The sequence below is a fragment of the Falco punctatus genome (genome assembly GCF_963210335.1).
Source record: "Falco punctatus genome assembly, chromosome: 1".
In the NCBI taxonomy this organism is placed as follows: domain Eukaryota; kingdom Metazoa; phylum Chordata; class Aves; order Falconiformes; family Falconidae; genus Falco; species Falco punctatus.
This window is the reverse complement of record NC_137580.1, coordinates 83,774,591-83,792,585: the sequence shown is the minus strand read 5'-3', so window position 1 is coordinate 83,792,585 and position 17,995 is coordinate 83,774,591. Positions and strand designations below refer to the sequence as shown.

The following is a 17,995-nucleotide window of genomic DNA, read 5'->3' as shown; positions in this document are numbered from 1 at the left end:
TTTTAATTATTATTATTAATGTCAAAGAATTCATTTCATCACATTGTTTTTATTCACCTCATTCCCAGAATTTTCAGGATATGCTCTTTATCATGAAACATCTCCGGACAAGAATCAAGATTCTCCCTCAGTGTGACAGTGACCCAGATTTATGGAGTCACAGGTTTCATCATATTTCCATTTTCTGCCTTATCTCTGCACTGTCACTACTTTGCCTTCCTTTTTAGACCATCTCTTCTTGCCTTTGAAGTTGCAGACTGCATCTCTGCGTGAGAATGCAGGCAAAGAGCTTCTTCCAAATGGAGAGGCCAGGGCCATTCCATATCTTTCGAGGATGCCTCTGCGTGATCTCGCCTATTTGCGTTTCTGTCCATTAATCTGTAGCAGAGTCTCCACGCTTTGATAGATGCATCCGTAGGCATCCCTGCTCCCTAAAGACAAGTTCTTTACCCTCTCAGTCTGCAACAGTCCAGAGTGGAAACCTCAAATCTAATGTGTTTCATGTAAGAGTAGTAATGAGCTGCCTGCTCTTCTAGCCTAGCAGTTTATGCTGAAAGGATCCTTAAAAATTTTTCCCATTAAAATTGGTGCCCAAGCTGGACTAATCTCAATGACTGCATGGTGAACTCTGGAAAGCATTAAAATAGTACTATTTGGTTACTAGAATCGCAATATTTTCTGCAGGGGTAGTGAACAGAAAGAGACAGCTGTGATGTGAGCCGAAGTGTGTCTACATTCCCTTCTACATATTTCATTGACTTTTAAAAGGCTTTAACAACCAAAGGCCATTATAGAAAAACAGTGTGCTCAAAGAGAGGAGGACATACACTTGTTCACATGCTGCAAGCTGGACAGAGCTGCATAGCTGAATATGAAAAAGGCTCGCCTTTTTGGTACAGTCAAATTTCCACAGCTCTCATGACTGGTTATACTGCTCTTCAGCAGGTTATCGCATCATCTTAACAGCAACAACAAAGGCAAAAGAATATTTCCAAAATTATTCTTTTCGTTTCTTTTTGTTCTGATGTGTGGCTGCTGGTTACAAAACTCTGCCATAAATCAGGGAACCATTTTTTCTTTTGCAGGTTTGCCAGGCAACAGTATTTACTTTTCAGCTAACCTTTCAGTTAAAAACTAAGTTTAGTTGCCTTTAGAGCTTATGCTTCCAAATGTGATTGACCTGATTAATGTGCAACCATATAACCATAATGTTATCATGCATGTAACTTACAAACCTGTTTTTTCTGTTGTTGTTTTTTAGCTTTTAGGTAATCCATCATCTGCAGGACGGCCTGAAAGGGCGGAGCATGCAGGGCGAAGGTCTTCTCATGGCAGTGCAGTGCCACAAAGGTCTCGACCAATGTTGGTCCCTTCCATTGGTTAGTTGGACAGATTGGTGCATTTCTGTTCTTTGCAGCCTCAGAGTTGGGAAGGTGGTCCTCAAAAAAGAAACAACAGACACTTGTCTTGAACCATGGTTACTCTTAGTTTAAATGAGGTGAAATGGAGCTGAGAACATCTCCTTCTAAATATGAGTCTCACAGGGGGCAGAATCAGTAGTCATTGACATCACTGGAAATCTTTTCATTGAATTTAGTGGATATTGGAGCTTTTCTAAGGTTGTTTAAGCTTAGATACTCTTAGAACTTACCTGAGAAGAAAATTGCAGGCAGGCTACTATATAATCAGTAAAATAAACGTACCCATTCAGCCATTCATTCAGCCATCCATCTTTCCATTCATCAGCCATCACTTTGCATTCACTTTCCATTTTCTTGACTACTTTTTGGAATTTAGCAGGAAAAATGGAAGCTGTTACATGTAACAAGTTAGTAGAACCTGCATATATTTACTAGATTTGATCTTTCTTACAGAATCATCCCTATTCTGGTTTACTTACGACTTAAACTATATGCTGGTGTATACCAGAAAATCCAAAAAGTAGTGCAGAAAAGATAATGGAATCAAGGCACTATGGAAAAATACCTATCTGTTAAAACATACACTCTATACTGACAGGAAACACATGGAAAACAAATGCAGAAAAGGTTCTGTGGGCTATTAGCAGAACTTTACTCCATAAGGACATAAAGTCAGTCCGGTTCCTGTCCCTAACTTGGACTTCTAATTTGTGAACGCTCTAGGCATTGTCAGGAGGATAAGGAAGTAGTGTCAGGCAATTCTCACCTGACATCTGTATGAATGAGAGATGTCACAAATGGGGATTATCAGAAGGAAAGAGACTGATCATTAAGGAATACGTTTATTTTTAAATATTAAAGATTTTTCCCTTTTCATAGAATCACACTAAAATTCCTGGACTGTAAATTAAAAGCATAATCCACCCAGTGGGCACAAATTATTTTGCTATTTTGTAGATAATTATTATTATTGAAACTATAGATCAGGAAACACGCACAGCTGTAATGCATGAAACTTTCTTAGTGTCTTCAGTATAGCATGACTGGGCAGAGGCTGATTCTCGTCCCACATCCTGGTGTGAACCAGGATAATCTTCACAGATGTCCATGGAATTATACTGGTATGAAAATGGGAGGTGGGGGTGGGGGGAATCAGCTCCAGGGAGGCTCTTGTGCTTCCATTGGAAGGGTTATTGTTAGCTGAACCAAATAGCTTTCTGTGGTGGTTTGCGCTCGGCTGGAGGTCAGGTGCCCACCACGCTGTTCTGTAACTCCCCTCCTCAGCAGCACAAGATGGGGAAAAAATAAGATGAAAAAAAAAAAAAAAAACACTTTTGGATGCTGGTGTGAAGACTGTTAGATTTTCATGTCCTTTTTCTCTGAAAGCAGCCTTTTTTTTCTCAGGAGTAAAGATTTCCGGTTTATGTTTGGACTAGTTAAAGCAAGTTTGTATCTAAGTTCTTTCTTTTATATTGTCTGCTAGAACATTTTTTTTAATTAATAGTGAGAGAGTAGACAGGTTTGTTTGAATTAATCCTTTGGGTTTCCTTTTAGTTTTAATTTTAATTAAAAAATAAGGAAAGTGATTACATTTATCAGAGCTCGCTTTCTGTCAACGAAGTTTGAACATGGTAACTGCTAAGTGATGACTTCGCTGTTTGGTAGTTCAGTAGCAACAGCTTAGGAATCAGATAAAGAAATTAATTTCTGATAGTCTATCTGTACTCAAACAGATAATTAACTAGAAAATAAGATCTTCAGGTTTTATTTCTTCCAGTGTTACTTAAAGAATCATTTAGTGTGTGTTGTGTTAATGTGCAATCCACACAAATGCTCTTTGGGGAAGTTCCATTAGGAATAAATTACAATATTGTCTAATGCTGGTAACAAGCAAACTACTGAGCATTATGTACAGTATCTTAAAAAAAATTGTAAAAAAAATTCTGTGAAGCTGTTGGAAGGCCCTTAGGTTTAGAGTTCAAGAGACCTAATTTCTGACTAAAAGACTAGCGATTAAGATTGCTGAAAGATATGTATGGAATATTTCTTGCTTTCAGCACCATACTATACTAAATCACTGTGAGGGTAAGTGAAGCAAATATAAACACTTAATAAAACTCTGCACAAAAGTTGCTTCCTGTAAGCCCGCTGGGAAAAAAAAAAAAACTAGAAGGTATGAAATGTACCAAGAGTTCAGAAATGTATCAAGAGTGTCATTTTTGAAGATGGGAACTATTCTAGCTGTGTCATTATAAAGTGAAAAGCAGAGTAAAATAAAAGGAAAGAAGAAGGTAAATATGATTGAGCCAAAGTATAGACTGCTTAAATACATGAAACTGTTGTTGGCCTCAGCGTATATCTCAAAAATGTGGATTCCAAATGTCTTGGCAGCAGCTTAGTCCTTAACGTGTATGCCTGGAGTTTTTAGTGAGTTATTCAGCTAAAGGGTCGCTTTAGTGATACAAAGTTCTAAAGGCAGCTCTGGGAGGTTAAATCAGTGGGAAAGACCTTCAAAATTGTAATGTTCTTAGGATTCCAGTGATAAAAACTTTCTCAAAATGTTCCAGAATTTAAATTCTTTGAGGTATTTTCTCCATTAAGCTGTAAATACTTTAGATTAGAATCTTCTTGCAGGTAGGACTTAAGTAAATTAATTAATTTTTGTTTTTAGGTTGATACTTTAGAAGGTGAAACACAGTTTACAGTGCACTTGACCTTGCAGATCTGGCAGGTAGGATTGTTTAAACCTCATAATAAAAGATGATTCCTCTCCAAAGATCTAACAAACAATATTTACGCTGTATGAATTCTAAAAAGCACACAAATACTCCTTTCAAAAAAAGCCCCTTTAAAAAAAAGGAGGTACGTGTTTCTGTGATTTCTCTGCTGAAGAAGGATTTCTAGAGGCTGAGACATCTGGCTCAAGTTGTGCAGTGTTTAGCCTTCCTACTATGGGCAAGTCAGAAAAAGAGGTAGGCAGAGCCTGCCCGCAGGAGCCTCCACGAAGGCAGCTATACAATATGTTTTAATAGATCGTTCCCTTTTTCTCCATAGAAATTACAATGGACAGTAACAGTGAAGGCGGTCGGTCTCGGTCAGGTAGTGAGGGAAATATTTCACCTGTAAAAGAAGAAGCTTATTATCGCAGCATTGGTGGACACAAGAAATGGCCTCAGCAGCGTACCATGGCCTCTGAATATAGATACGGTATGCCGAACATTATTCATCCTTTGTGACAGACACATTTTAGAGCTGCGTGTTAACAAGTGCGGTTTCTGTATGACAGCATTGCATGCAATGCAGAATGCCAGGGGAGCTGGCTCTTTAGTCCTGTCTGCTCTCAGGTAAGTTCCTCCAGCTCAGCTGTAAGGTACCAACAGCCCTTAGTCCTCTGTCCTGGAACTGCTGTGCAGCCACCTTTCCATACTCAACTGAGTCCAAGCATACTGCATGGCATGAACCCGTGTGAAGCTGTCCTGCTGCTAATGCCAGCCAGTATTTACTGTACTTCACACCTGAACAACCATTCATCTAAATGACCACGTTTCCACTCGATTCATATAGACTGGGCAGGGACAAACAGTAGCTGGTATATCACAGCCCAGCGCCCTGTAACAGGAAGCAGTTACCATTTGTTATCCTGATTTACAGCTTGGGCCAAATGAAGATTTGGGGTCTTCCCAGTGACCACACAGGACTTGGGCTGTGTCACCTGGTGAAGACAAATTATTCTTATTTTTAGGAGTAATTACAAACTTGTATTACATGAGTAAGGCAGTTATACCCATTACTGATAGTATTTGTTGCTTCATCAATATAGAAATCATTACATGATCAACAGCTCAGTTTTCATAGTTCATAACACAGTAGATTGAAGTGTCTAGAACTTAACCTGTGAAAGCAGCCCAGGCCATATATAGAGCTAAGAAACACATTAGGGTTTTGTTTATACCTGAAGTGAAAAAAAAGGAGCCCTGAAAGTTTAATTTACCTGAAAGGTAAATCCTAATTTAATGCTGAGTTTCAAAGCAAACGTATGTGACTGACTGACAGCCAGCTCATCAGCTTGTGTATATTGCTGTATATCTAGTCAATCCAGTGCAGCTGTGGTTGCAATTACACATCAGTTGGGAATCTGGCTGGCTGCATCCAAAGACTTAAGATTTTACATACACAGTTACATGTGTGTGTATATGTATGACATACCTCTATACCTCTTGAAAGAGTAAGATAAGTGGCTAATGAGCTAATCAAGAGATTATTTGATTTCTGGTTCATTGAAGCAAATTGTGACTATTCTGAATTAGATAGTTGCAGGCCAGTGCTTTTAACAGAGATACATTTACCTGTAATTCATGCTTGCACCTAACCCCCACAAACTGCGGTTGGAATTGGATGCAAAAATCGCTATTGTTAATTTAAAAAAAAAACCACCCCTTAACCCGCCTGTTTTACATTGGCTGGTGGGCCTGAGTATGAACCACAGAATGACTGCAACATGACCGTGTGAGGAGAACAGAACAGAGAAGAATCCCATCCTTTGTGTCCCATTGCTTTCTGTCCCACATGTGCCCTTCTCCTGCACTTCCTGTGCTTTGTGCCTGCCTAAAGCTTCTTGGCTGGAATTTTTCCCTCCCCTTTTGCTGTTCTGCATTTTTTTCTCTATTCACATTCTTTCTTGCGCTCTGGACCCAAGAGTTAGTAGCTGTTCCCCTAAAGCTGTGACCCTCTGAGCATTTTTTCTGGGAGTTTAAAAATATCAAGTGTTGAATAAAATGCATCTGATGTAGAGGCAAAAAGAGGAATTTTATCTAAAATATTCATTATTGAATGTTGAAACTATTACCCAAAATTGGAGTATTTAATTTGTAAGAGGTGATTACAGTAAACATTGTATTAATATGAAAATTGTTGGAAATTTTTTTTATATAGTTGAACTACATTTTCATCATAATTCATAACATCGCTTTCTCAATTTATTCATTGTGAAGGATCTTATAAAGTGAATGCTAAGTGTTGATTCAGCAAAGAACAAAAGTGCGTGACTCCCACTGAAGTTAGCGGGACTTGCGCAATAAGCTGACTTTTTTAGAAGTGGCTTATGATTTTGAGGGCTTAATTTTTTGGGACTTAAGCTTTGTATGCCTTGAAGGAGCTTAGTTTTGGGGAAAGCGCTGCCACATGCTCTTTCAAAACAAAATTAAAGGCCTTTAAAACCCATCAATCAAAACACTTATTGTTAGCAATTTTGGCTTTAATTTTCTAATTCACTGAAGTCCATCCTTAAGTACGTTGTTGAATCATAGACTAAACCCATTCTCCAGGTAATTTCAAAAGTCTGAAAGATGTGTGAGACAAAATGTCAGTTCTTGTATTTTGTGTCCTAATGGATTTGGTACCCTGCAGTGGACAGACTTCAGTGCGGTGTCAAGTGTTGTGACACTCGTGGATGATCTTTCCTAGTGAGCTTATGGTTAAATGCAGTCATAGCTAACCATTTCTTCTCAATTTTAACACATCTTGTTAGTGTTTGGGTTGGTCAGGGGCACTGCTGGCTATGGTAACTGTTGACTGTGCTTAAACAAAATCATAGGCAGTGTAGCTCTGACCCTGGCATAACTGACACTACTGAAATAAATTTCTTCTTGCCTCTCTGGAGAGGAGAGGTTATGACCATGTTTTAAACCTGGTAATTAAGACATGGTGTGTCAACACGGCTGGGATGTGCTTTTCATGTGTCCATGAAGAGCAGAAGCAGCTGTGCTGGAAAACAGGTGGATCCAAAGCATGGTTATTTTTGCGGTAGTGATAAAGCCTATCAGACTCATCATTATGTCGCTCTTTAACATGCTTCCTTAATTGATGGCAAACTCTAGTAAACCTAACAGAATTTGCTTCGTTGTCCGAGCTGTATCCACATGTGTAAATGTCAGTGTGGTGTAGCAGATCAGCACCACGCTCAGTGCATGCAGATTGTATATGCTTCTTTTTAAAAACCAACAACTTGTTAATTAAAAAAACCAACGCCAACGCCAAGCTTAATAGGACATGCATTAAGTTAATTGGGTTTTTTTCACTGAAATGCCAAACATTTTTCAGATATTAACTGGTATAGTTGAAAGATGAGGCCAGCTTGTATTACTGAATTGTTCTTTTCTGAATTTGCTTTCACAGATGGCTATGGTGGTCATGACCATCTTTCTCCAGATATCTATGAAGAATCAGAAACAGATCCTGGCACAGAAGATATTTCTACTCGGATATTTGTTGCACTCTTTGACTACGATCCACTGACAATGTCCCCAAATCCAGATGCTGCAGAAGAAGAGCTGCCATTTAAAGAAGGACAGATCATTAAGGTGGGCTCTAAGAATAAAGGAGACAAAGGACCCGGTTTTACAAACAGGATCTCTTTTGTTCTGTGTGGAGAAGGCTGCCTGTGTGACTGGAGTCCAAGACTTTTTTTTTCCTCTGGAGGTTCAGGCTGTAAATCTCACTGGCTTGGGAACCTAATACCTAGTGCTAACAGCTTAAAAATAAATAGGTAATGGGCAAAAATCTCAATAGTTAGGGCCAGACTCCATGAAAGATGTAGGTGCCAAGACCAGAATTGTGACTCTGAAGCCCCTGTGGCCATTGCCACAAACCCTGCAGGAAAAGCTGCTTCAGAGAGGATGTCTTCCCTGCAAAGATACCACACAAGTGCTTAGTGTTGTACCTTCGTACATACCAGAGCTGCTGGGTGTTTTTAAATGCTGAACACTCCTAGCAAGTATATGCTTAATATTGAAGTCTAAAAGTTAGGTATTTCTCTTCTAGAGTCATCTTTTTCTGAAACAGAGGAAACCATGCCCTTTTCTCACTGTTTGGTGTAAAATATACACCCTGCCTTTAAACAGGGTGCAGAAATTGGGCGTTTCATGTGACAGGGACAGCACTGGGCTCTGTCAAGGTCTCTAGCCAGCCCTCTTCTATCCCAGCTTGCCTCATTTTATGCTTTGTGCATCTGCGAAGCAAATTTTTTTGGTTTGCTGATCTGATTTTAAAAAGCTAGCAGATTTTTCTGTTGAATCGGCAAATGTAAGCATCTCCTGCTGGAGCCTTGTATCTAACTGATCTGGTGCAAAGTAAGCAGAAATGAGAGTGGCAGAAGGAACAGCTGCTGGTAGTCCAAGGGTAATTGAGATTCAAGTGTGTTCTGAAACAGAACCTGAAAAAATACAGACTGGTTTGTAACACTGGCCATTTGAAAGAGAAAATTGTGACTTAGGCTATTAAAATACTGACTGCTTTCCAGTATGTTGGATCAGATCCTAACACACATGTCCATATCCTAAGTTGCTTTTATTTTTAAAGTTAAATACTTGGTTAGATATTTTGCTTACCTCCTTACATAAGTTTTATGCCAAAAATATGGAACTTATGTAAGAGCTTATTCTTTGCAAGAATGTTCATTTCACTCAGATATTTTAATTGTTTCTTAACAAATATGTACACATTTGGCATGGAGCAGCCTAGAGACATCCCACTTATTCTCAGTGAAGTTTGTCACATACTGTCAAGGATGTTTGGTTTGTGTTTGAGACCATGGTGATTACTATGTGATCTGCTGCTTTGACTTTCTCATCAAATTGTTGTGAAGATGGATTAGTTTGTATTTTTAAAATACTTTTCATACATTACCTGAGCAAGCAGGATGGTGGAGGGTCAGTTCCAGCATGAGCTGTATGAAGTCTGTCCCATACATGTGTTACGGTCACATATGCTGTACTGTGTGAAGTAGCAGAGGTGCCAGGCGAGTCATGGATAATATAGCCATTAAAACTGGAAAGTGTTCCTGCACTAGAAAGGTGAGGGAATTTACAGTCATTTTTAATGCGCTCAGATTTAAAGTGAAGGAATTGGTTTGGGTTTTTTTGTTTGTTTTTAAAGAAAAGAAAGAAAACGATTGATTTGAACCCAAATAAGGGACAGTCTGAACTCAGTCATCAGTTTTGCCTTAAGAACATCACTTTTGTTTAGTACAGTTTTTGTTCTAGGCCTCTGTATCATTAGTAGCCTTTATGAATGGGCTGCATTTTGAGAACTTAAGAGAAATTTTGGATTTACCTGCTATCATTGATGAAAATTCATGCTATGTTTATACCTTTGTTCATGTTTTGTGCAAAGACGGTGGCAGAGCTTCAGTACATATACCAAGTATATTAAGTATTACATAGGTGGTTTTGATCATATACAAGTTGTTCCCTTCAAAGTAACTCTTTGGTACAATGTTGCAAATGCTTCATTTGGAATATCGTTCACACAGCACCAGAAATGGGCAATTCTGTAAACATCAATGTACAGCCTTAAGTATACTTTCGGCTTAGCACAGGGAGAAACAGATGACTTGTAATGGTGTCTCTCACTTTTTGTGCATTTCACTACTAACAAAGTCCAAATTCTGCTTTTATATATCTGAAGTTATAATTCAAATTAATATAACAATTCCAGTTCGGTAACATAAGTCAGAGTAGTCAAAAAGTAACATAATTCCACATCCAAACTGTAGTCACCAGCCTATGATTTAGTAACCATTTAGCCTGCATTAAAATTCCCAAATGCTAAACCCTTTATTGACCAACATTATCACTCTTTGAATAACAGGTTTATGGTGACAAAGATGCTGATGGATTCTATCGTGGAGAAACCTGTACAAGAATTGGCCTTATCCCATGTAATATGGTCTCTGAGATCCAAGCAGATGATGAAGAGATGATGGATCAGCTTCTAAAACAAGGCTTCCTTCCCTTGAATACACCAGTTGAGAAAATTGGTAAGGGAAAATACGTACGCTTCACTTCTCCTAACTTTTGGGTGCTATTAACTTGGCTGGATCCGCCTTGCCTTTTGTTTTTCCTATATGCAGATGTATCCAAATTGTACAGCAATTTACTACACCATGGGATACATTCTGTGTCGGTATCTGGATGGCTTTATTCAACTCATGCTTAATCTTGGTCACATCTTCTTCTGCAAATGTGGACTTGTTTCTTTACCACTCCATTCATTACTTCTTAATAATAATAAAAAAAGGGTCTTGTCACCTGAAAGATTTCTAGACACAGAACATGATCCCTGTGCTTTGGAGTGTGCTGTGCTGAGGTGTTTTGTGATATGCTCACTGCTGCAAAGCATAAGAAGATTCACTTCTTCATTGTTAGTTTTACTCTTCTGCATTTTCCTACTTTACCGATAATTTAAAGGGATGGTGGCAGAGGGTTATGTGTAATCTCACTGGGGATAGCACAACATATTGTGAGATTTTGCGGATATTGCAGTAACAAACCCTTTAAAAAGCAGAGTTTGGCCAAACAACTCTGTGTTACAAACCACTGGTACTATGTCATTCGTTCAGTGTTGTACACAGACACACAGTGCAAGTATCTTAACTTAGAATTCTTTCTAAAAATAAATGTCATACAACTATCTCAATGTTTTAAATTTTTCAACATGATTCAGAGAGTATAAAGGGCTGAAATTGGTTCAGTCCTGTTTAAAAGTGAACTGTAAAAGTGGTTGCTAAAAAACCCAAAGAAGTCTTCGACAGTTGTTTTCTTAGATTGAATGAAACCTTGTTGTTTCCAAAATCGCATTAGTAAATGTGAGACCGGGGGGTGGGGGGTGGGGGTTGCTGTTTAAGATATTGAGATATTTTAAAATTCTCCATCGTCCATTAAGGGGAAGGATCATCTAAGTTCTGAAATGCTTCATCGAGTTCTTAATGCAAATCTCGGTATTTATTTACTTACGCTGCATGAATACAACCAGTATTCCCACCCACATGCACTTGTAAACCCCACTGCCCATCGGCTCCTCTGGGTATCGCACGTACACCCCCACGTACATTTGCAGGACAAAAACCTGGGGCAGGCACAGGGCAGGACCAGCAGGTGTGCCTGTACGGGCTGGCTGCTCGCGGCACTGTCCTGCATGCGGAGTTGTTTCCGTGTGGGTCCACATCATGCAAAGTCTGTTGGAGTGAGACGCCTAGCCTGCTTTAGGTACGTCTGTAAACACAGCCAGGGGCCTGGTGGGATTAAGAAGCATCTAAGCACACGTCCGCTTCCAGCAGCGAGGTCACGGCTGGGTGCAGAAAATTCCTTCCTGAGCAGCTACAGTGGAAACACTGCTTTAAGTCCTGCTTAGTGCTCTCCGTTGTTGATACAGAATGCTTGTGAAAAAAGAAACGCTAACCTACATCGCTCCCCACAATTTGAGTATTTTAGCTGTCTAACGGTCAAATTTTGTGAATATAATTGGATTTTTTGTTGCGCTTAACTGGCAGTGGCTCCTTCAGATAGCTGAGAAATCAGAAAGTCTCTATCTTGGAAAGAGACAGAGGCATTTTGTGACAGAAATGTTGCCCTGCCTTACGCTTTTAAGCAGTTCTTTTTATTCTGGGATGTTTCACGGCAAGCTGTAAGCAACCTACTCCCAGCAGTTCACCTTTAAATATTTTAGCACTTTAAAAGGATCATGTATTTTCTCTTTAATATGGATTTAAATTAGCCATTTAAAAAACAACAAGCGCTCTTACTAATGGATTTGGAAAGGAAAGCTAGTTTGGCTCTATTTTAAACTAAATAGAAATTCTGAATAGCAGAGATCCACGTGCTCAGACCCTTGCTGTCACAGAGGCTGCCCACGTGGATTTTTAGCAGAAGCAGGCTCTAATTGCCCGTCTGTCTCGTATTGTTACTCATGTTTTTAATGTCATATCAGACACTTTACATGCTGTGTTCATATGACTATATTTTTCTTAATCCTTTGCCCACATTAAATCCTTAAAAACAGAACTCTGAACAGCTTCATATCTTTTCTTCTTTTATTTGTATGCATGCCTTTCCTGAAGTCAACTGTGACCGTTTCAAAGAGAGCACACGCTCTGTACACCGCAGATCCAGAAAGTCTAAAAGAGGTCTGTGCTAAGAACCAATAATTTGATTCAAGCTGTAAATTAGCTGAAATTATTTGAGCTGTCTAGATTTATTTTTTTTATGCCTTTGAACTTTTGGAAAGCAGCGGTTGGAAAATACTGTCACATAGCAATTCCATAGAGGGTCCTTCTTGGATTCTTTTCTTGGTTGTAGAGGGGCTCGTAACCCTGAGCAGTGGGCAGTGTCTTGCCCCAGAGAAGTACTTTGGAGTAGGAAGTGTGACTCTGAGACAGTCGTTTAGGTATCGGCTGATCCAATCTTTGGGGAATCAGGGGGATCAGGTCCTGCGTCTGTTACAGTCTGTGCTGTCATTTTGGATCCCTCCTTGTGTTCTGCGTAAATCCCTTGCATTGGTAGCTGGGAAGGTAACTCAGACCACCCACTGCAAGAGTAGGTGATACACACTTACCAAACGCTTCAGTGTCAGCCGGTGGGTGTCGTGACAGCTGTGAGTGCACGCCATGCTCGGTAGTTGCTCCTACATTAGCCCAACCTTTGATGTTCCCCCTCCTGCCGGAACAATCCGAGGGTGCCTCCTAACCCCCCCGGCTTCCTTTGTCACACTGCATAGCGCCCACCAGACCTGCCCTCAGTGCCTGTCTGTAAGTAGCACTAACAAGCATGTTTGTCTTGCTAGAGCAGTCATCTGCAAGAACCATGCCAATACCATTGAAATTTAAAATTACGCCCATTTTGGTCTTCTCTGTAAATGTTTAGTATCAATTAGTACATCATTTCATGTGGTTCCTGGAAACTACGGATTTTACTCCCTTCCTTCTGTTCCCACAAAGGAAACTCGTAAAATTAAACAGTACTTGAGAATGTGGTTTTGTAGTCCGTCTTGAAAATGTTGCAGACCACTTGCATAATGAATAGTCACTTTTGTCTTGGGACAGCTGAGTGTCTGTTTCTCCTTCCAGTCTCCCAGCAGAAAGCTGAATGATCCCAGGTGGAAAATTCCCTGAGATTAGGGGGTGGAAGGGAATAGACGGTAAATATGGAAGTTTGGATAAAATGCAGCAAACACAAATCTTGACTGTTTGGCTTTGTATATCCTGGTAACGTCCGATTCTTACAACCAAGACCGGCTGAAAATTCTGGAATGTTACTTCTGCAGAGAAGTACTCCTCAGAGGATTGAGTGGCTTAGAATAAAGAGGGCAAGCCAACTGTTAAAGAAGTATTTATGAAACGTATGCGCTGTTTTGAAACCTTTATCCATGTTAATAGGTTTGGTAATCTGTGACCTGTTATCACTGTGCTAGAGAAATACCAACGCTGCTACTGCACTGTTGTGAAAATGATGTAGGGAAAAAGTTGCACCTTGTTTTGCTTTTCAAAATAACTTTGATAGTTTTCCTTCCCTTCCTCTGCTTGTGATCGGAACAGAAAGAAACAGACGGAGTGGCAGACAGCATTCCGTGTCTACGAGAAGGATGGTGGCGCTGTATGATTATGATCCAAGGGAAAGTTCTCCAAACGTTGATGTAGAGGTACTGACGTAACTGCTCTTGATAAGCGCTGTTACACACTTGCAGCACATGTGCAAAAAAAAAAAGAATAGCACAGGATTACAAACATCAGTTAACTGGTTTCAGGCAGATGTGGATGGCAAGCTTCTGACTTCAGTAAAAGTAGATTTGATTCTTGTTCAAAACCAATCGAAGAATATCCTTTGTAGGATTTTTTGAAGGTGGCTCAATACATTATATAGTCAGCTATGGATATATGTTGTGCAGGATATGTGTATACATATCTATATAACTAAAGTCTGTAAGGAAAAAAAGCATGGAGTTTTGAAGAGTAGGGAACAGTTACTTTCCAACTACTGTTTTCAATTTTCCTTCTTATGTTTCCACGGAAGAACACTGTTATTTCCAAGAAGCATCCTAGCTGATGCCAACGAGCTTAGTGATGCATGCTTTCCAACCTGTGTAATGTACAGCGCCTCCAAAAATCAGCCCTCCTTCGCAGCCCAACCCAGAACAGTATGGCGCGGTAGAACAGCATTTGTAACATAGTGTATTTTTCTCTTAATTGATGCACCTGAGCTTCCGTGGAAGCATGTTCTTGTGGTAATTTTGGGGTATTTTTTTGTGTATCAACATAAGGATATCTTAAACAACAGCCCACCATGATCTAGATCTTCGTTATGAGTTTATCTTCCATTTATCTACACACAATCTCCCGTTTCTCCGTATTTGTTATCAGCAACAACAGGATCACTTTTTACATTGTCTTTGATGTGAAATAGCAAGTCCCTTGATCAAGATTCAATGCAGTTTCTTCTGTTTGTACATGCGTTGTGGCAGGGTGGTCAGGGTACGCTCAAAGCTCTAGAAAATAATTGCTACATACCTACAAGTTTCCCCAGTGATCCTTTACAATGTTTTCTTAATTGGTGAGTTGCAGAACAATTTGGAATTTTTTAAAGAAATGAATTTAAGTATGTGGGACTTAATGCTTTAAAATGCAGCCAGAGTTGTCTTGTGTTTCTCAGTGAACCAAACCTGGTTCTAAATTATGGTGTTTCAGATTAGTTTGGGCAACCAATCAAATAAATTGTACTGATATGTTGCAATCATTTTATTTGTTCTCTCTTTCCCATGGCCACAGGAAATTGAAAATAAGTAAAAAAAACCCCACCTAATTAAATTACATTTAAACCACAGGCAATTAAAAAGAGCCCAGCACGGTGTTTGCCAATGGCAGACTGGAGGTGCCTGTTACGGAGCCTGTATTGAACAGAATCCCATGTAGCTACACAGCAAATTAGCTCCCAGACTTTGTGTTTCAGGAGCAGCAGGCTCAGCTGTACTTGTACCTGTTAGTCCTAGCCCTGAACCACGGCCAACCCCTATGTCTTGTTCCCTCCTCACAGAAAAATGGACTTTAAGGGACCTTTGAAGCCACATAGCTCAAAGCCCCAAAGGTTGTTCAAGGCTTTGCACAGATGAGTTCGAGGATCTCCAGGGTCCGGTTACACACAGTGAGCCCTGTGGGTGTCTAAAAACCTAGTGGGAGAGGTGACGGATATAGCAAGCTAAAAAAAAAAAAAAAAGCAAATATAGTTTTTAATGGTGTCTTAACATAAAGGAGAGGGGGAAATATTACTGGGTTTACTATGAATAAAGAAATCATATATATAATATATATAGAGAGTATATAGAATATATATAGAATAACAGAACATGCACTGTCATACGTTCCTTTTTCTGCAGGCTGAGCTGACATTCTGCACAGGGGACATTATTACTGTCTTTGGTGAAATTGATGAAGACGGATTTTACTATGTAAGTTGGCTTCTTTTTGGTTGCTTCAGACTGCGACAGACTATCTCCACTAGCCTGAATTGTTAAATGACAGCCGGGGGGGACAGCTGCCAGCTAATCTAACAGAGATGCCAACCCGAGGGACATGCCTGGGAGCGGTGTCCCTGTGGCATTAGCATCACCATGCCTGGTCCGTCCCAGGGAGGCTGTGGTCACAGCCAGCCCAGTTAGAGCTGGGATGGAAACCGGGCCTGGCGGATGCCTCGCAGGCTGCAGCATAACCAGGAAGCTCCCTTCAGTGGAGATGTATGGCACTGAGCACGTGCCGCTTCAGCACCTTTTCAGGGGCTGTTGTTGGTGCAGCTCGGAGCTGCCTCTGGCATTGCCTAAGTAATAACTGCCTCATGTCATCTGCTGGAAAATGTGTATTTTGATCACACGTATCCATGCCAACACATGACTGACTTCTGATAGGTACAGCTTTCCACGTGGGAGAAGAACATAGATACGGCCTGTCTCTACAGTAAAGGGTTACTTGATTAACATAAATCAATACAATAGTTCAGCACTCTTCTAAGCACTCATTAAAAGATCACGCTACTTTGTCACTCCTTAACGAGCGTGATGGTGGTAGACAATACTCCAGCATTGCTTGCCCAGCTGAATGGTCTTCAGGTTGACAGTAGCTGCCAGTCTGCACCTGAACATGCCTTTTCCATGCCCACGGTGTACTGGCCATGAAAACAGGCCCAGCTGTCTCTTTCAGACACATTGTAGAAGTGACCCCTGTTGAGGCCCAAAGGAGTAGTTTGATCATCTCAGAAGCGCCTTCAGGCTGTGCAGCCCAGCAGCACACACACCTACGGCACTGCAGTTCCAAGGACCCAAGTCCAGAAACTATGGGAATTCAGTTCCTGCTTCTCCATTGTGCATAGCTGAAGAACACGGGCATGCATTTGCTCTCTGTTACGCACACTAGCACTTGTCATCTTCAGAAGTGTGTAAGCTTCTAAGGTCCCATGTCACCTTAGATTGTTAGTTCCTCTTCCTTGCTGGCTCTGAAATAGTCAAAAGTATTTCCTTGCCTTCTTGGGTACCTGTTTGCTTTAATTAAAACACGGGCTGAAACTTTCATCATGTTGCAGGGTGAACTTAATGGACAAAAGGGGCTGGTTCCTTCCAACTTCCTTGAAGAAGTGCCTGATGATGTTGAAGTCTACCTATCTGATGCACCCTCAAAATACGTTCATGATACACCGATGCGTACAAAAGCAAAAAGGGTAAGCAACCGAATAAGAAAACCTTAAATTTTTATTTTCCATTCCATTGTCTCATATATAATTTAGGCATTATTTCTAACATTTTAAATCCATTTGCCCATTTGAAATTAACTTCCAAATATATAAAACATAAGGAAAAAATGACTTGACTTAGCCTTAGACTAGCTTGTTACATTTGTAAAGGAAGAAACTAAATTTACCATTTGATTGCAGTCATTACAGTACCTTCCATTATAATTTGAGTTTAAGCAGCTTCTCCCTGGTGAAAGTAGTTAACTTCCTAATGATTCTGAACTACTCTTACTGCCTGCAATATCTAGAGGAAAGCAAAAGTTCTTGTGGACGAAAAGACTGGTACAAGCATTCCTTTAAATACAGACCGTAAATGCAGCTGATTGACAGTGTTCATCTTTCAATCCCTATGACTTCCTGTTCTAACTGGCATTAGTTAATAGCCAGAGACTTCTCTTCTATGAAAGACTAATCATGTTTAGAGTATCTCATTTTTGGTTTTGTTTCATCACTGCAATACTTTTATATATTATATATTTTATATATATTTTTATTTCTTTGCTCATCTGCTTGGAAACAGAAGAAGAGTGTTCATTTCACACCTTAATAAGGCAATGTAGCCTTCACGTAAGTGAGCAACTGAAGATACCAATAGAGATTTCAGTTACAGCTACCTGGCTCTCTAATGCAAGTCTTGAAACGTAATTGTGGGGGAAAAAAAAGAAAAGAAATATGTCTCCAAAGCCCTTGGCCACCGAAGAACAGGCTGTATGCTTTTACTATTATCTAGTCAAGTCAATTTAGTTTTTTTAGGAGACAAATCCTTAAAAAAGGAATCCTTAGGAATATGTCAATTAGACCTTGCTTTATGAAGGTCAACGTTTGGAACATATTTCTTCACAAGCTAAATGTTTACGTTTACATAGAAAGGAGAGTTTGATGTCTAACTACCCTACAAACAAAAGCTGCATATTGCATTGTTAGCCAAGCTGGGATGTAAAAATTCCAAGCTCCTGTATCAAGAGAAAAGCA

The 17,995-nt window shown here is 39.9% G+C and overlaps 1 protein-coding gene across 1 annotated transcript in view; it reads left to right on the top strand.

Moving 5' to 3' along the window:
* The window catches only part of RIMBP2 (RIMS binding protein 2), a 158,265-nt gene that overhangs the window by 137,316 nt on the left and 2,954 nt on the right, over nt 1-17,995 (top strand). Inside the window, exons 20-27 of the mRNA XM_080404433.1 lie at nt 1,262-1,379; nt 4,476-4,628; nt 7,596-7,780; nt 10,068-10,236; nt 12,316-12,381; nt 13,789-13,892; nt 15,621-15,692; nt 16,817-16,951. Coding sequence (XP_080260559.1) covers nt 1,262-1,379; nt 4,476-4,628; nt 7,596-7,780; nt 10,068-10,236; nt 12,316-12,381; nt 13,789-13,892; nt 15,621-15,692; nt 16,817-16,951 — 1,002 coding nt within the window. The remainder of the gene's footprint in view (nt 1-1,261; nt 1,380-4,475; nt 4,629-7,595; nt 7,781-10,067; nt 10,237-12,315; nt 12,382-13,788; nt 13,893-15,620; nt 15,693-16,816; nt 16,952-17,995) is intronic.